Source organism: Notolabrus celidotus, chromosome 5, assembly GCF_009762535.1.
Source record: "Notolabrus celidotus isolate fNotCel1 chromosome 5, fNotCel1.pri, whole genome shotgun sequence".
NCBI classification, from domain to species: domain Eukaryota; kingdom Metazoa; phylum Chordata; class Actinopteri; order Labriformes; family Labridae; genus Notolabrus; species Notolabrus celidotus.
In genome coordinates, this window is record NC_048276.1 from 9,543,564 (window position 1) to 9,561,959 (window position 18,396).

The window sequence follows — 18,396 nt, forward strand, 5'->3', positions numbered from 1 at the left end:
AATGATGCATGTTCAAGCTTAGTTATTTAGTGTATAGATATCTTAGTAAGAATGAAGCTGGGATCTCTGACTCTCATTTAAATGATTCCTGGTTTTGATGTGTGCACTGTACTTTCTAAAAGAAGATCAGTAAAGGGAGGGGTAAGTTCAATAATGTTTATTTTATTGCATTTGTTTCTTGCGACAAACTAAAGATAGCTGCAAGCAACCAGGTGCCATGGAAACCTTGTTTTTCAGCTCATTTCCCATTCCAATATATATACTGAATTTCTTTTTACATTTTGACTTCACGGACCAACTTTGTATGCTGGAGGGAGGAATCACCTTGAAATGATGGCTTCAGTGACTCAAATTTGAAGGTTTACAGACATTCAGTTTGAGGGACGGGTTCAAAATCAGGCAGGGGGCTGAAAAAGGTGTTGTAGTGGAACTGGAAAAATAAGAACGATGATCAGAGAGGAAGATTTTTCAGCATGGATTAATTTGCTGAGTGCTTTCTTGATGAATTGGGTGTTGAGGTTTGGTCTCTTAAGAATGAAAAATCATAATTTCCACAAGCTCCAGTTGATGCCCTCACGTGGCTTGAATATCGAGGGCTTGAATATCATTACAAATATTCAGTTTAATAACATAGAAGATAAAAAGAAGGAAAAGCAAATACCCAGATTAATTTTGTGCCAATCATTAAAGCAAATGTTATTTCAGCTGTTTGGCAAGCTGACATTTCAACACTTGGTCCACACCAAATGGCAACCTCCAGCTGCGAGAATTGAAGCCAATGCAGAAGTGTTAAAAACTGCAGTTAGTTCATAGTGTCCACTTGAGGCTGACTCTAGAAGTACTGGAAACCACATACACACAAATTCAAAAAAGACGATCTTTACAGCAGAAATAAACATGTTTACAGCCTGGTTCAAAAAATGAGTGTCTGAATAGCTCACTTCTCTATCACACACACTCTACGGGGGTCAATTTTTTCATAACGCAGCAATTTCAAAGATATTAAGATTACAAGTTTTCCATTATGAGAGGCACAGCTGACTTGATTGAAAGGCTGGAACACTGTAGCTGTTGGCGAGGAGGCTCAAAGCCCGCCTCTTTACATCACCCTAGCTTGAGTTTAGCATTACCAATATGGCTCCCACTGACGATTGGCTTCAAAACAGCGCTCCAGAAACAGATGGGTGACGTCACGGATACTACATCCAATATTTATTCTATTGTCAATACCCACAATGCAATTAAGGCATCACTCATTGATTAACCTTCCTGTTATGTTACCTATGATAACCTTTTTAAACTCTATGCCTTCCAAACCAGCAAAATGCAGCATAATATGGGCAGCATGTGACAGAAGAGGTGTTGTGTTAATTTATTAACATCACTTCATAAAAAAAAAGAAATTCAAAATGTAAAATAAAATAAACAAAAATCTGTCATGTAAAACTATTGTATTTATATTTAGAGCTTTCCAATGTACATTAAAAAAAGTATTAACATTAATTTGAATGAAAAATTTGTGAGTTATCCTCATTGATGCATGATCTGTGAGAATTAAAGAACACCAATGGACTAAATCTTGATTTATAAGGTTAGTAATGGAGTTAAAAATTAGATTTTAAAAAATGTTTATTGAGATTTTTTGGGGTTCTGGCACTTTTGGATAATTGAATATGCCTCGGGTCAAATTGACCCAGGAATATTATTGCTGTTCCAGAGAAACAAACATAACGGGAGAGTTAAACAAAGGCACCAATCAATAACAGTTTAGATTAAAAAGAACCACTGGAAATTGAATTGCAAGAAAAGGTTTCTCTGAAACAGGTAAGGCAGAGTCGTCTTCAAAATGAAAAGCTTCATGCCACTTTTCTTAAACGAACACATACTCCTCCGGAGACCCCCGGGTACTCCTCTATTTCTCTTCCAGAGCAGATGAAAAGGTGCCTCCCCCACATTTTACCACATACTTTGTATTCATTTTGCACCAATGAGAAGAAGAAGAGCGAGAGAAGGAGAAAGGAGGGATGGAAACAGTCCAAGTCCAAAAAAAGAGGGGGACGAGAGAAAGGAGTGATGACATAACAGGGGGGCCTGATGTGCGTGAGAGCGGGGGGGTGCTTACGTCAACTGTAACTGGGAGAAGAACCAGCGTTCTCTATGTAGGTCACATTAAAAACACATGCAGCTACCACGAATTCAGCCAACTAACAGACCAGCCTGCCAAACAGCATTGAGATGTAACTGTGAAGTCCACCTTTAGTTCTCTCTGAGTGGGAAAAAATTAAAACTGTGGACACTTTACAGTCATCCCTGAGAATGCTGCGCGAATATGCAGCACAGACCTAGTTTAGAGCCTGCTAAATTACTGATGAGTCTGGGGAGGGACATCATGTGCTCTGTTTGTTTTACATACATCCAAGACACAAAAATTGGTACGAAGCTGTCAAACGGTAATATTCTACTTTTCCAAAGACACAGCTAACACTCTGGATTGTTATATAATACTGTTTGGCAGCATATCTCCCTCTGTATTGGGCATTTGAATCATCATCCTCATGCAAATGAAGTGATCAGTGATAGTGTCACAAAGTCCTGACCTCTAGCCTTTGGGATTTTGATTTTAATTACCTGAAATTAGTTCCATGATTTGGATTAATCACATGTGACACATGCAAAAACAAAACTCATCATTGCACAAACAATGACACAATGTAACACCAAACTATTATGATTTTAAAGCATCCTTTTTATTTTATCACATACTCTAAATATGGGCTAAAAGCTGCAGCTCTACTCGTGTTGTTGACCTGCACCATGCATGAGTATGAGACTAAAGAGTGCAGAACACACTGAGTGAGGAGGAGCTCAGGAAGAGAAAGTAAACTGTAACATAATGAATGTGGGAGGGTTCTGTTTATGCAAACTATATTCATGAGGGGGATTCATAGAAGGAGGCAGTAAAGGCTGCATGATGATGATAATAGTGCACTCATGATGTGGTGATAAATTAAGTGTTTTTGAAAGCACCAGCAAGATTAACAAAAGCATAGGAGTGTGTGTGAAGTCAAAGGAGACAGGTAATAAATGACACATGCAGGACAAACTAAACATAGAGTGAGAAGCAGATCTCACACATGGTGTCAACACGTCTGTGATGTGTGGACTCACGGTGAGCTGTCCTGCAGGGGTCGCTCTGTGTGCTGTCGGCCGAGTGAGCCGAGGACACGGAGGAGACGCTGGAGCTCCTGACGAATCCGAAGGCTGCCAGGCGACTGGTCGGGAGGCGGGTGGAGCTGAAGCCCGGGGGACGCAGACCTGACTGGCTTGTTTTGGGAAGCAGAGACCTGGAGGCGGCAGTGGCCTGGGGCTGAGCTGCTGCTGTGGCTGGAGCAGGAGCAGGAGCATTGTTGGTAAAAACTTCATCTGTTAAAAAGGAACAAAATGGAGAGTGTTTTTTTTTTTAGCTAAACTGACAGCACTGCAAGAATTATGTGTGTGTGTTTTAGTGAATACTGTAAACTCATTAACCCTGACATACCACCAAAATGCAGAGAAATCAGCATGATGTGATGAATCATTCAGCATCCTGTGTTGACTAAGCTCTCAGTGGGCACCGGTAAGTTTTTCGGTGTTATGACTCCGACTGCTACAGCAAGCAAATATAATAACGATACACACAACAAGCTGCTAACAGCTGCCTTTGCTCTGGCCTTGTTTCAGGCTGGGCTAGCAGCCAGCGCTTTCTCTAATGTCAACACTGTTAGGACGTCCAGTATGACACCTATAATTCAGGACATACAGTAGATGATAAATCCATCCAATGCTTACATGCGCTAGCTTATTATTCAGTTCACGTAATGACAGTAATTACTCATTATAAAAGGCCTTACAGTGATTTGTAACTGGGGCAGAGACAACCCTGTTTTCTGGACTTTGTGGAAGAAAAGAGGACTAAATTGAAACCGAGAGAGGAAAATGAAAGGAAGAGAAAGCACTTTACAGAGAAAGAGAAAGAGAAGACATGAAATCAGTGAGAGAAAAGAGGGGATAAAAAAGTAATCATAGCCCCATAGTGGCAGCTATTGTCGGTGAGCAATGGGGAGAAATCCCCCTTCTCAGTAATCTATGGTTTCCAACAGCAAAACAGATGAAATGTGCAGGCATGAACAACCACGGCTGCACACACACACACATGCACACAGTGGGCACTGGGCAAAATCCCCAGGACCCAGACCCATCTTGACTACCCCTGCCTGCGGTAAAAGGTTTAGATCCTGGGCAGAAGAAGAGCATTATCCCCTGCTGGCTGCAGAGATAAGATAGACAGACCTCCTTTTTCTTTCTATTTAGCACAGCTGTGTTTCAGCCCCTGCTACAGGGTAAGAACCACAACAACACAAAAGGACAACACAACTCTGAGAAGGAGAACACAAGCTCTGCAGGAGGAGGGAAACAAAGAGGGAGAAAAGTGTCCTGTGTTACTTCCTTTTTGTATCTACAACATCGCTGTTCACATTCATCACCTCCTTCCTCCATCCTGGATATCTGTCTGTCTGCCACCAGATCTGTTTATCAGCTTGGAGCTTGCCGCCTCTTAAATGTGAAGGTCAAGCGAACTCTGGATCATTAAAATCAAATGTCCTCATTTCCACCCTGCACACCAACCCTTTTCAAATCGCCCCCTCTGAGATAGGAGGCCGAGGAGTGAGCCTGATAAACATCCACTTTAGCCCGGAAATCACAGACCTCTGCTCCTGCTAAATGAAAACACACAGAATAAATAAGAGATAGAATTATTTATACGACTTTGACCGTCCTTTCCGGCTATGTATCCATCTTTTCTGTTCTCTAAGCTCTGCAATCACATATTCTAGCTGTTTTTTCTGTGTTTCTGTCACGTCCTCTTTCCACAAATTAAACCTGCAACCCAGAAAAACACTTGACAACAAAGTTCCTCTCAAACAGAACCTAAATAGGACAGTGTGAACATGAAAATGCTTCATAAATCATTAAACCGTTGGTTCTCTCCTGCCTTTGCATTTCTTTTCCTTGTAGCTATTGGAAATATTTGAATAAAAACACTTGACTCTGCCTGTAGGTTAAAAACACCGCCTTTAGTTTCTTCACAACCCCCTGCAAAATGAAAACAACTTAGACCTCCATCTGCTTTCATCCTTGGAACGAGCACCCTGACTGGAAATTAATTATGTAAAGTGGGCAGAGAAAAGTCAATGGGACAGGCGGCTCAGACAAGCACTGTAATGACCAACCGATTTTTAATTGCAGTCCAAGGTTGAGCTGCAACAACTTGCATGGATTTCCTCCACAAAGCGTTAAATTGCAGGTTATTAAATGTGATACCCGAGTGCATTGCAATCTCTGCAGAACCACTCAGGGAAATCACAGGGGTGTAAAGGAAGACAGGATGAGAGCCTCAATATGCAGAAGTTACTGCAGCTTCAACACAAACGTCCTGTGCTGTAGGTGGATGAACCCCATTACCATTATGATTCAGAGTTTCAAGCCTACACAGTGATTATGTGAGTAGTTAGGGTACTTTGACTATTCAACAATAGCTGCACGGAATAATTACTGTAATATGTGTGTGCAAGATAAGAAGGATTCTCTGTCATAAAAGCCTTTACAATTAACTGATGACAGGGAAATAATGTGCTTATTTGCACATTAGTAAGGGTTGTGGCTCAGATTCGCCCAAAGAAGGGATGAAAACAGCAACAACAAAATTAGATTAATTACTAAGCTTCTATACACAAGAACAGACACTGATACGCACAATGCTGACTAATGCTACAAATACACTTTATTTTGTAATTTAGCTGCTGTTTATCCATGCAGTGTGCAGCGCAGCATGCAGCAGAGATGATTCCAGCAGGAAGACACTGACATAACTTAAACGTTAATTGCTTTGCACTTCAAAGCTTGTAAAACCCTGGAGGTCCACGCACGCACACACATTGACACAACATACATATGTATTAATAGGGATTACGATAAGGAAGCTTGGCACATCATAACAGTGTGCCGATCAATTCCATACGTGCAGTTTTTGCTTATGTGTGAGAGGGCAGATCAAATATGCATGGATGTGATAAATGGCATGGCCTTCCAGCTGTGTGCGGAATGATGAGCAATTTTCATACTTCGGTATTCCTGCGACAGTCGAGCTGTGAGATGGTATCTGAATCATCTGAATAAGAAATTAGCCGTACGTGGGGAAAAAAAGTATGAGCAAGCGGTTATTTATTTATTTTGTTTTGTAGATTGCAGCCTTCTGGCGCAGAAAAAGTCCCCTCAGAGTATTTCTTAAAGCCCTCCAATCAGAGTGCGAATCTCAGGGAATTCATTTTAATGAGCTGCCTTCATCTCGTGCCAATTTGAGGGGAAATAGTCCCACCACAGCACAGGAGAAGAAAGATAAGGTAGCTCTCTAGTGTGTCAGGTTTTGGGCTGCTGAAACACATTCTGACACGTAACGCAGCTCAAAAAGATTCCATCTGCATCTGCTGTTTCTACAAACCTGCACACAAAAAAACAGTGTTTGGAGATGTTTCGTACCTGTGTTATCTTGGCTTTTCTGACTCGTTGCTGGGATGACAGGCTGGACAGGCTGGCTGAAGACCAGGGTTGACCTCTGAGGCTGGCCAGCTCCTCTGCCTTTCGCTGACCCTGAAGCCGTCCTGTTGACAGCTCCCAGACCCAGACGTAGACCTCGGCCAGAGCGCAAGAGACTGCCGCTTCCTCCAGCCTGAGCGGCTGTACGAGCCAGTAATGCCTCCTCAGCAGTGCTCCCTTTAAGACTGGAAGATCTGGCCACCTAGATTTTTAAATAAAGACATTAAGGTCAAAAACACAATCAACAATTTGTCTCAATAATTACAGAATTCTGAAGCATACATAATCTTAAATTCCAGGGCCTTATTTCAGTGAGGGCTGAATTGACATTTAAAGCTGATGTTGGTAGTCACAGAGTAAAAATCTTTTCAGAGGGACTTTGAATGTCAACACTATCCCTCCCTTCCAGATTTCCTCTTAGCCCCCCCAACACAGATTGGTGCGCGCAATCATGACAGTGCCGGACTCATAACCAATTAGAGGATGTAGTAGGGGCAGCCCCTTAACCAATCAGAATGGAGGATTGAAGATTAGCTATGATTGGTCCGTCATAACGGGAACGAGGGGAATAATAACATTGCTTGATACAAAGGCATTGGAAAATGCAAAGATTTTCGCAGTAGTCTCAAATTACTTAACTTATCAATGAGTACCAATGGGCATTATGACCTTTTCTCCAAACCCAGCAGAAAAAAAGTCAAATTTTTTACACCATTCCTACCAACAGCAGCTTTAATCCTCCTATTTCATTTAGTAAATCAAATGTACCTCACACTTTCAAGTAAAAATGTGTGCAAGAGCAAACTTTAGCTGCTGAGACGTACATAATATTATATCATACATTTGATCTTTAACATGGATGATGACTGATTACATGAATTCATACCACAAACTATCATAGTCTCGTGATGACTGCGGTGTCCACAAATCAGATGTATGCTGTGATTATAGACACTGAACTTTATGCTGAAACATATATCAGATCTGACAAAATGTAACATGCAGTTAACCTGAATGGCTGAGAAACAGACAAAGGAACTGTTAAGAATCAGCAGCATAGATCAGGAGCAAGATCTGTCTCACAGACAAAATGCTAATGTAGGTACATGCAGTGACATATAGAGCATGGAGACTCATACTGCCCCTGTGGGCTTTGTATTTCAAAATGCATTAACTATTTATTTCCACATGCTGGTCTTTGACGCTGTATGAATATGAATGCAGAATGAAGCTATTTAATCAGAATCAATAAGGGATGATTTTAAAGTGATAATGAGCAGCTCGTGTGATAGTGGGATTAAAATGCGTCACATGTGGGATCAATTATATATGGTTTACTGTAGCATAGAAATCATATGCATCAACCAGGAAAACTGTTGTGCAGAGTCAACAAATACAACAAAGGATATTTTTCTCTGTTCTTATTATAAATGACATAAAGCATGTAATTATGAGACTATCTCTTTGGCTAATTAATATGTGAGCCTTTATTAAAAATAGATGTCGCTACTGTACTGTACTGTTTGTGTGAATTTGCTGTGGTATGCAATTGAGGGGGCTGAAGCTTCCCTGCACAATGTTGCAAGCTCAGGCCAGGACCCTGCAAGGACCCAGCGTGTTAGTTCTCTGCCATCAGTGTGAGTCTTTGCATGAATGGATAGAAGCAGGGCAAAAACCTTGCAAAGCGCTTTGAATGTAAACGCAGTCATATTGATTGTGTTGGATCCTGGTATTATAGAAAGTCCTTTGTGGACAAAGCACAATCCCAAGCTACTGTGTAAATACTTCACATAATCTCTGTGTGTACAGATTCATATCAATACAGAGTTTGAAGGCGAGGGAAGAGATTTTTTGGTGTCTGGCTTCCCATTTTAGAACAATAGTATTACTCACTCACATTTTTGTGGGCCTTGGTTAGATGCTGAAAAAATGTGCATGTGAAGAGCAAAAGAGGAATAGCACCCCAACCAAATCACATCAACTACCATCAGAAAAAAATGTACCTTGTTATTCCCTATATCAGATATCAGTGTATAGGTCTTGATATTAGCAAGGTTTGAGACGCTGTTGTTCAGTTTTTGCGTCTCAAACTGTGACATGGACTGACAAGCACACATTTGCCTGTCCCATTGAAAGTTACTAACCATAGACCTTTCTGGAGTCCCTGAGCTCCCTTGTCTTGTACAGTAGGTCCCTCTAAGCTGCTGTAGGCATCCTCCTGCTGCGGACGTTCTGGACTCCAGCCGATACGGACGTGCTGGACTCCAGCGGTAACAGCTTCTACTACTCGTCTCATCACTATCACCTCTCTCTCTTACTCCCCTCTATCCCTCTTTCAAGACCCAACTCGATGGAGGCATGATGGCTGTCTAACATGAGTCTGGTTCTGCCTGAGGTTTCTGCCTGTTAAAAGGAAGTTTTTCCTCGCCACTGTAACTAGCTAAATACTGCGATGTGCAATGCTCATGGTGGATTAAGGTGGGGTCAGACTGAGTCTTACCCTGTCTTTAAGTTGGGTCTCTGTTCATAATTTGACATAGTGTGGTCTAGACCTCCTTTGTTTGTGAAAGCGTCTTGAGGTAACGCTTGTTGTGATTTGGCGCTATACAAATAAAGATTGATTGATTGATTGATTTGGAAATGAAGGATAAAGGATTCCAGAAATCCTTTGTAGCTTTTCTGAGTAATTCTTAGCTTTCTCGGAGCCCAGAAAAAGTAGCTATCACTCCTGGTGGCTGTGTTGTGAGGTGATAATTGATGCATTTGGCGATTGCAGAAACCTTAAATTTGAAATTTTATGCAATCACTGTATATAATACTCACCTCTGTTGGTGCCCCGTAGAAGTTGTCCCCTTTGCTTCCCAATTTTGGAGGTGCAGTGTGACTGTGTGTGTGTCCAGGAGCCCGTATGCTCCTGCTCAGCACTCCTGATGGGAAGATGTTAGTCTGCATCTCTTGGCGATACTTGTCGTACAGCAGATTGGAGGCACTGAGTACAGGGGCTCCTCTGATTTCTGCATCAGGCTTGGAGGGGTCTTTTGTGGTGTCTTTGAAGGAAGTGGGTGTCTGTCCATGAGTGTATGCTGAGAGTCTGGATGGTAGAGAGGATACCTGATAAGGTCCATCAGCAGCCTGGGGTTTAAACTGAGGATTCTTACGGACATAGGTGATGATCTTAGGCCGAACTCCTTTAGGTTTGAGTTTAGGAGATGGGGAGCTCTCTTTGGGGCTTGAGCTCTGCTGGTTGTTTGGAGGCGCTTTGGGGATTCCACTTGTGCTTATGTTGGTTTTGACTGGTGCTCTCATGCAACTGTTGCCATAGCCCTGAGCTGATGTTGTTACAGCAGGGTTGCATCCTGGGATGTGCCGAACGACTCCAGGGACACTCCTGGAAACGAGGTACATGGAGGCTTGCCTGCGTGGTGAACCCTGGGGTGTCCTGAGAGGGGAGTGTGGAGGAGTAGATGACCTGGAATCAACCCCTGTCCTATTGGGACTGGAGCAATTCCTCCTGTATGTAAGCTGAGTCTGGGGTCTCTTGTCCATAGTGGAGGGATTGGAAGGACTTGAGTTGCGCCACACAGTTGCTGCTGGCTGCTTTTCTACAGGACGAGCCTCCCTCTGGACTGCCTGGATGGGCTGTCTAGACTGTGCGACTAAAGCTGCATTGTAGAGGGAGGAGTAATCTGATGGTTCACGTAAAGAGGTTTTTGTAAACTTTCTGTTAGACCCACTACTGTGTGAATCTAGAGAAGGGATTTGGGAATAAGACTGCCCGATTTCAGCCTGTTGAGTATAGGGCTCTGCCAAGTTCTTTGCTCTACTTGTCTCTGTCTGACAAAGAGGTCTGACGAGCTGCTGCCGTCTTGGTGGCATCACCCTCTCCTCAAATCCAGCCTTCCTTCTCTGGCCCAGCCCATCCGTAGATGATCCATTTCTGTGCTGACTTTCTTCCTCCTGTCTTCGATCATGGCTGTAGTATTGAGGAATGCGAGGCTTCTCCTGAGGATGCGATGGTGGGGAGGTCTGGTTGGCATCTACAGGGGCTGCCCTTCTTCTGTTCTGGGCTGAGGTAGTGTTGTTTGTGTAGGGATAAAGGTTGGTCTTTGAGTTGGACAGAGAGATGAGAGAATGAGCTTCTCCGCTGGTATCAAGCGCACTTGATAAACTCCCGCTGAGGTTGACAGCAGTCAAACTTGGGACGAACACATTTGTCTCTGACTTGGACTCCTTCAAACCTCCCTTCCGTCTCTCCCTGTCTGCTGCTCTGCCTGACCTGGTGTCTTTTCTCTCTGTTGAGCCTGTCACACATGTGTCTAGCTCTTCAGTGCTATGACAGGCAATCCTTCTCTGCACCTCTCTGCCCCTCTGTATTCTACTCTCCACTTTGTTGCTGTCATTGTCATTCCTTCTCCCTCCGACTGAGGCAGAGCTGGCAGTTGAGCTTGAAGATATGGACATGGGACCCTCATCTTTTCCATCTCTTAAACTTCTGTCATCATCCTCCTCATCCTGATCTCTGTTTCCCAAGTATGCATGTATCTCCTGACACTCTAAAACTTCAAACTCTCTCAGCTGAGGCTCCATACAATGCTGCTCAGAGCCCCAGATCACCAACTTGTCTGGGGAGTCAGTCTGAGAGACCAGAGGAGGAATGGAACTTGTGCTGTACGCGGTGTCCTCCATCAGTCCTCTCTCTCCTTGATCATCAACAGAGGATAATCTATTGGCATTATCATCCCCGTGGGGGAACTGGATTTGGGCTTTGTTGCCAATCTTCTCTCCTCTTTCAACATTGACCCTTATGCCCTGGAAACCAGCTGGGACACTCATGTCGGATCGATTCTGTTGGATGGCTCAAATACACCTGCAGGGTTCTGAGGCCATCTATGGACTTAGAAATGTTTCCTCTCTCCACTTCTCTCCACTTCTGGGTCTGTATGAAAGAGGCCCTTCAGCTGATCAGTCCAAGGACGAAATGTCATCTCATAAAATCTTTTCCACTTCAGCTCCCCACTTATGTTGCATTAACCGTGAGTTAACACAGATGTCTTTTATGGTTCTGGGAGATGGAGGTGTGTTCAATCTGAAATAGAGAGAAGGAAACTGTTAGACAAAGGGACAGTCTAAAGAACCCATTCCACGTTATGTTTTTCCCCCCATAGAGCCTCTTCATTTCGTACTCTTTGTCTTGTTGTGACTCGCACCAGTGCATGGCCGAACTTCCTTTTGGGATGAATAGAAACTGGGGGTGTAATAGGATGTCAAAGATGTGGCAGCTTGTTTCTATTCAAAAGGGCTTTTGTTTGCATCTTGTATCAAAACATTTAACATGAAATTATTTTTGTATTTGTGTTAAATGTGATTTGCCCCTTGGTTAAATGGACGTTAAGAATTCTAATGTTGTTATAACCGGCCAGGGAAAAACAGTATTTATTATAGGAAAGCTATGATCAAATTATGATAGATTCAGGGGCAAAAGCAGAAGAGATTAGTGGGGAGTGAAGTGGAGGATAGCAGAGGGAACTGTCTGCTTGTGTATAAGTGGAGGATTCACCCCCGGGATGTCTAAAAAGACAGGCGAGAAGGAAGAGATGAAGGATGCGAAGTGTTTTGTAATGAGAGTTTTTTCTCAAGAGACATTGGAAAATAGAAGGCAGAATGAGGATAAGGGGGGAAACATCTGCAGTGTAAGTATGTTCAGTGTTGGCTTTATAGAATAAACAAAACAAGCAAACAGTGCCTCTGCTCACTTAATATCACCGGGTAGAATGATCCAGCAGGGCTCGAAAAACAATGATGCAACACTGAAGCAGCTGGGCCGAGTACAAAAGGGATTTTTTAACCTGGTGTTACTGCAATGGTGGTCAAATCACTGGTAGTCATGGGAAGAATGACACAACAGTGGTGAAGTAACCAAACAGGAAAAATGTATGACACAGACAATGTTTTAAGAGTGCAATACTATGCTCAAGTGCAGACATGTTCCCAACACCAAAACTGTAAATTATGTGTGAGTGCTGTAATAGGCGAGGAGTAAGAACACCAGCTCTAGAGGGATTAATCCATACTGTAGGTCTTATCACTACAGGAGGGTTAACACTCTTCTCTCAACATGTCCTCTCCAACATGCCATATGGCTGATTGAGCCAATGCCACAGTTCGATCGCACACAGCAAACCGCACATTCTGCTACATGTGAAAGTAGCATCCTGTGGGTTGTAGAGAAAAGTGAGATTAAAAATTATCCTCTGGATAGAATCCACTCCAACTATTCCAACACCAGCTATGTTGTGTCATGTGAAGTCAGCAGATAAGCAGAAGGCAGGGAGGGCAAATATCTTGCAGCCGTGTCAAAACCATGTCAGTGCAGGATGGTTTTATCACAGTGGTCTAAAAAATATAAACCAACAAACAGCCTCACACAGGAGAAAAATCCCAGAAAAGCCTCAACATGAAATGACTGTTTTGTTTGTGCTCTCAGGGGAAACACTTTAAAATTCTCTTTTACTTCAATCGCTTCATAATTATGCAAGAGCTCTAAGAGGAATTAGAAGCATTAAAAACAGAATATTAATCCACTCAGTTTCATTTTACCAGCAAGTACATTTTCATTTGCTTGCACATTTGTATAACTAAGCTTACTTCCTTCATGATACACAAAACTCCTGTATACTGAAGTAACATTTCAGCCATACTTTATCAGACATTGTTTGAAGTCATCCGTCTGTGTAGGCAGTAGTGAATGTTGTATATTTAGATTAGAGGATCATTATGTAGTCAAATATGTGTCTCCAAACCATCACACTGAATATTTGAGTGGTTTCCAAAGTTCAAATACAACTCCCACCCTCTAATTATAAGTGCAGCGGGGGAGTGTGTTCTCATTAGCAGGTGCCTTCTCAGAGTGTCCTGTGGCAGTGATATCAGTGAACTGAGTGAACCACTTAGACAGCAGCTTTTACTGCCTCTGGCACATCTGATGCTGCTCCAAATCAGTGTGTGGAGCTACATTTTGCCCAAATGCACTGCGAGGGGAAACATTCAAGGATTTGATTTGTATTCCTGAAGGTCGCCTTGAAAGTAAAATATTATACTTTCCTTCAGATTTTCCTTAAAAAAAAATAAAAATTTCACTGCATATGGGACTTTGTAACATTATAGAAGGTTGCTTCACTTGATACTGAAACCTTCGCTTTGTAGCCAAATATTAAAACTTACACACGTCATATCTCACTCACCACTCATACAAAAAGGATCATATTCTGATCAGGAAATAAGAAAACCCTGCAGGTTAACATCTCTCCCAGACCAGACTGGTCAGATTGCGCCCATTGGGAAGATATCTAACTCCAATCAAGACCGGTGGTGTATCCCACTTATTATTCAGATCAATATAAACACTTGATCTGATCATTTCTTCCTGGTTGGGTAAAATTATTATTGCTGCATGTGTCTGCCAAACGTTGAATGATGAATTTCGTGATGTGCTGCTTTGTTGAAAAAGCTGCCATATCATGATTGGGTTGCAGCAATTTGGCAATTGGTGCTGCCAAACAACAATGTATCATCAAATTACTTAATATTACACAACTGCTTAATCTATTTGCAATTTTCAGAGTGTGAGGAGCATGTTGTGACACTGCAATACAAAACCTTTCCTAAGGACTTCAGGAGGAAAGTATCTCAACAGACTAATATCCACGTAATAGTCCTAGCAATGATTTTGATCGGTTAGAAGAAATATATATCAAGCATAGTTTTAGGAACATATACGGAACATATACATATATATATATATTTATATATATATATATATATATTGGGGCATTTTTGACTTTATTGGATAGGAAATTGGATAGAAAATTAATTCTTAATTATAGAATGGATTTTAAGATTTTAATGTTTGTTTTTAAGTCACAAAATGGTCTGGCACCTCAGTACATCAACGCCCCCTCCAGAGCACTGAGGTCTGCCGATCAGATGTGTCTCATCGTGTCAAAAAGCCGACAAAAGACGAGGGTTGACTGAGCTTCTTCAGTGGTAGCTCCTAAACTGTTGAATGAGATACCCACCCAAGTCAAAATGCCCCCCACCCCGGATACTTTTAAATCACGTCTTAAAGCAAATTTTTACTCCTTTGCTTTTAATACAGCATGAGAGTTTGTGTTGGTCTCTGTTTGTCTTTTAATGTACTGTATTTTAAATTTTACTATTATTTATTTCTACTGTGGGTATTTGTTGTGCAGCACTTTGGTAACCTTGTTGTTTTTAAAATGTGCTGTATAAATAAAATGGATTGGATTGGATAGTAAAGCTGGAGAGAGAGACAGGTAATGTGGGGTGAAGCAAATGGTAGAGGCCAGGAGTCAAACCTGCAACCGCTACAATCAGGACAATAGCCTCTCTAAATGGGGCGCGCTTAGACTGCGAGGCCAACGGCGCCCCAGGAACAGATATTTTTTAATCGGGTAATTTTCTGTTTGAGATTAGAGATTGCTCAGAGACAGAGGGAAACATTCAGTGTGGTAGACAAATAGACAAACAACATGTAGGATAATCCAAACACTGCCTTCCTCTGTGCACACAGTTAATATTTACCCCTCACTGGTGCACACAATCAAATAATTAGCTAATTAGAAAGAACACATACAGACAGAATTCAAAGAGGCAGACGTGGAGAGGGATGGGAGGGAGAGAAAGAGACAGTGAGTTGCAGAGAGAGAGAGAATTCTCCGAGAGGACATGGTGGCAGATCGATTACGGCACTGATGGAGTGCTGGGGGTTGTGCTGATGACAGCAGTCTTGGGAGGCTGAGCGCTAAGCTTGGTCACAGTGGCTGAACCAGAATAAGCTGCACATCACCTCACAGCCTGGCAGACAAAACTAATCTGGGAAAGAAGAAACCCTAAACATGGTACAACAGAGAACAAAAAGAACCTGCCTGACAGTGAATTTAAAAAAAGACCAGTTGTGATGATAAAAGGCATTATAAATTAGGTGTATCCTGGTTTGCTTCAGGAGCCAAGCGTTTGTGGAAAGGAACTTGACAGGTTTTCCCTGCTGTCGCACTCCCTTACGCTGATGACATACCGCTAAAAGTAGAGAGAATCACTTGAGTGGTTGAAGCTGGGCTGGTGTTGGTGAGGGGCTGAATTGAAGTTCCCTATGACTGGAACATGAATTATGCAATTACAAAGGTAACAAATGTGAGGAAACATCTTTGATCTTTCTCTTTGAGCAGTAGAAACACTGCGAATAGAGAGTACACACACTGGGAGAGGTTTGGGCTTTATGATAGTGTTGTGATCATGAATATTATTTCTGTCCAAGCTTTAACATAAATAGGGATAGGTCCAACTGTTTGTATACATTTCTTAAACATGAAAACTCTTAACTACAATTAACTACAAGTTAATAAATGAACTAAAACTCTGCAGTGTTTTTTCTTAATAATGCACAAATAAGGACCCAGCTCTATAAGGACTCCTCTTCTTTTCCTTTCCCCTCTGGAAAAGCAATGGGGGTCCATGGAGGACAATGAAGTTTAAAACAAATAAGCAAAAGAGGATGAAGGAAAAATAAATAAAGGCATATTATTTTACAAACTGAAGTATTACGAACTACAAATGAAAGTGAAGCAAACTTCAAGCATAATCTGCATCGCATTCAGAAAAGTGGAGCAACACTTTTGAGAGCTTTCTATCAGCCATTGCTTTGTTGATTGATCCTGCGGCTGCTGACGTCATTCCGGTCTTATTCGTGCAATGCTGTGTTCATGTCCGGCATTGAAAATCACCTACTCTTCCACTCCCTCACAGTCACAAGGATGCGTTTAGGTACCAAAGCTTTGTACCGATTGATTTTGCGTGAATCAGTACTCAGTAGTACAGATGGAATTTGGTTGGTACCTATAAAAGTACCGAATTCGGTACCGATCCCTAAACATAAGTCAGATAAATATACCAGATATGGATAAAGCAGTGGAATTAAATGATGCACTGGTTCTGATAGCAAATCAGGAAGGCCAAGTCAGATATCATTGTGCATAAATGCATTTTAAGTTGATCTGGGTCAGAATAAGTAATGATGACAGGCTTTGTTTCGACCACCAGTTGAGGGAACTACTCAGCCCGAACTCCTCTGGGAGAACAGCAGGGGGGGGGGTGAACAATCCTGCCTGGGTTGTCATGGCAATACCATATCCCTGGGAACTGGAGAATACACGTTCTGACCTGGCGCCTTCCATCCAAGAAAAAAGGTCACATAGAAAGAGATGGGCTGTTGTGAAGGTCAGCTCTACGCGTCCACTCTCACAGCTCATGCATACATTCTGCTGTGCAACACTTCCACATGTGAACTTACACCCGTACACAAAGCCATGATGATGCATGCAGCATCAGGAATGCATAGATCACACAGGACTTGAATATATGAGTGCAAGCCAGGTTTTTTCTCCCACCAGGTGTGTACTACTCATCTCAGAGCAATCATATCTCTGCAAGTGGGTAGATCGACACATCCCCAACGTGATGAGAGGAAGGGGAAGAGGAAGGGAGAAGAAGCTATCTCAGCAGTGATCAAATTCGTTGAAGGGTTGCAGTTAGTGGGCTCCTAACCTATCAAGTGCTGCGTTTAACCAGAGAGCTTCTCTTCCAAGCAGGGAAGTGACGAGCTGCGAACATGCCGTGATGAGAGACTCCCTGGAAATAAAGGAGAAAATAAATCTAGAGTGGAGAATTGCCTCCCCGTCCTCCTTTTTTTCCTGAAACTGTGTGGGTGAAAGAATGAGACGCAGACATGGAGTGGGAGAGATGAGACATGCTGATGGATGCAGACAGGAGGAGGGTTGTTACAGGAGAGCTACAGCTTTCCAATTAGGCTGATGGAAGGTAATATACATCGCTTGAACCTCTATAGGACGAGCTATAGAGGCCCGTTTTTGATAGAAGCCCAGGAGAGAAGAGAGAGGTAATTATTGAAAATCCCCCACCATATATAATGCTAATGAGCGCTAAATTGCTCCCATTGATGAAACTCGTAACATACATTCCATTTTATGAATTCATGCTCTGCAGGTAGTCAATCTCGTGATAGCAGTAAGCCAAGAATATAAAAGCGTGTAAGTAGGCTGTTTTTCTCCAAGGGATGGTATGAAAATTAAAAGTGGGTGGAGAGGAAGTTTAAGAGGAAGGACCATTGTGTTATTCACTTGACTGACAGGAGCACTTTTAATACAGCTTCTTTGTGAACATTGCATATTTCAAAAAATCAGGTAACTGAGTTTTTACTTGACATGTACTGCTGTGTGGAGACACTTGAATAAAATCATGTAAGTGGTCTCAGGATAAAGCATAATTTGAACGCATTTGTCTGTTGATTGCCAATCATACATCATTTAAACACAAAACACACCATTTGGAAAATGTTATCCAAACCCTCAATCTTGGATTCTTTCTTTATCCTCAAACAACACTCATTATACATTCTTCAGGTTATGTTTGTCTGCCAACTGTCAGGTATATTTATCCTTTGCCTCATCTTTTAAAAAAAAAAAGATGAAAGGATAGGACATTGGGGGGGTCAGAAAAAGGAAAAGAAAGTGGCAGGTGACATGTGGGAAAGGGCCAAGGGAGGGAGTTGAACCTGGGGCCGCTGCTTGAAGACCTTAGCCTCTGTACATGGAGTGTATGATTAAACTACTGAGCTAATCCAGAGACCCACATCACTCTTTTTTGCCATGCTATTTCACAGATAAGAAT

General features: G+C 42.2%; 1 protein-coding gene across 1 annotated transcript in view; it reads right to left on the minus strand.

Moving 5' to 3' along the window:
- Positions 1-18,396, minus strand: part of mtus2a (microtubule associated tumor suppressor candidate 2a) — a 55,322-nt gene that overhangs the window by 29,722 nt on the left and 7,204 nt on the right. Inside the window, exons 2-4 of the mRNA XM_034684277.1 lie at positions 9,457-11,719; positions 6,577-6,835; positions 3,169-3,423 (exon numbers count right to left, since the gene is read on the minus strand). Of these exons, the coding sequence (XP_034540168.1) occupies positions 3,169-3,423; positions 6,577-6,835; positions 9,457-11,466 (2,524 nt within the window). The 5' untranslated portion in view covers positions 11,467-11,719. The remainder of the gene's footprint in view (positions 1-3,168; positions 3,424-6,576; positions 6,836-9,456; positions 11,720-18,396) is intronic.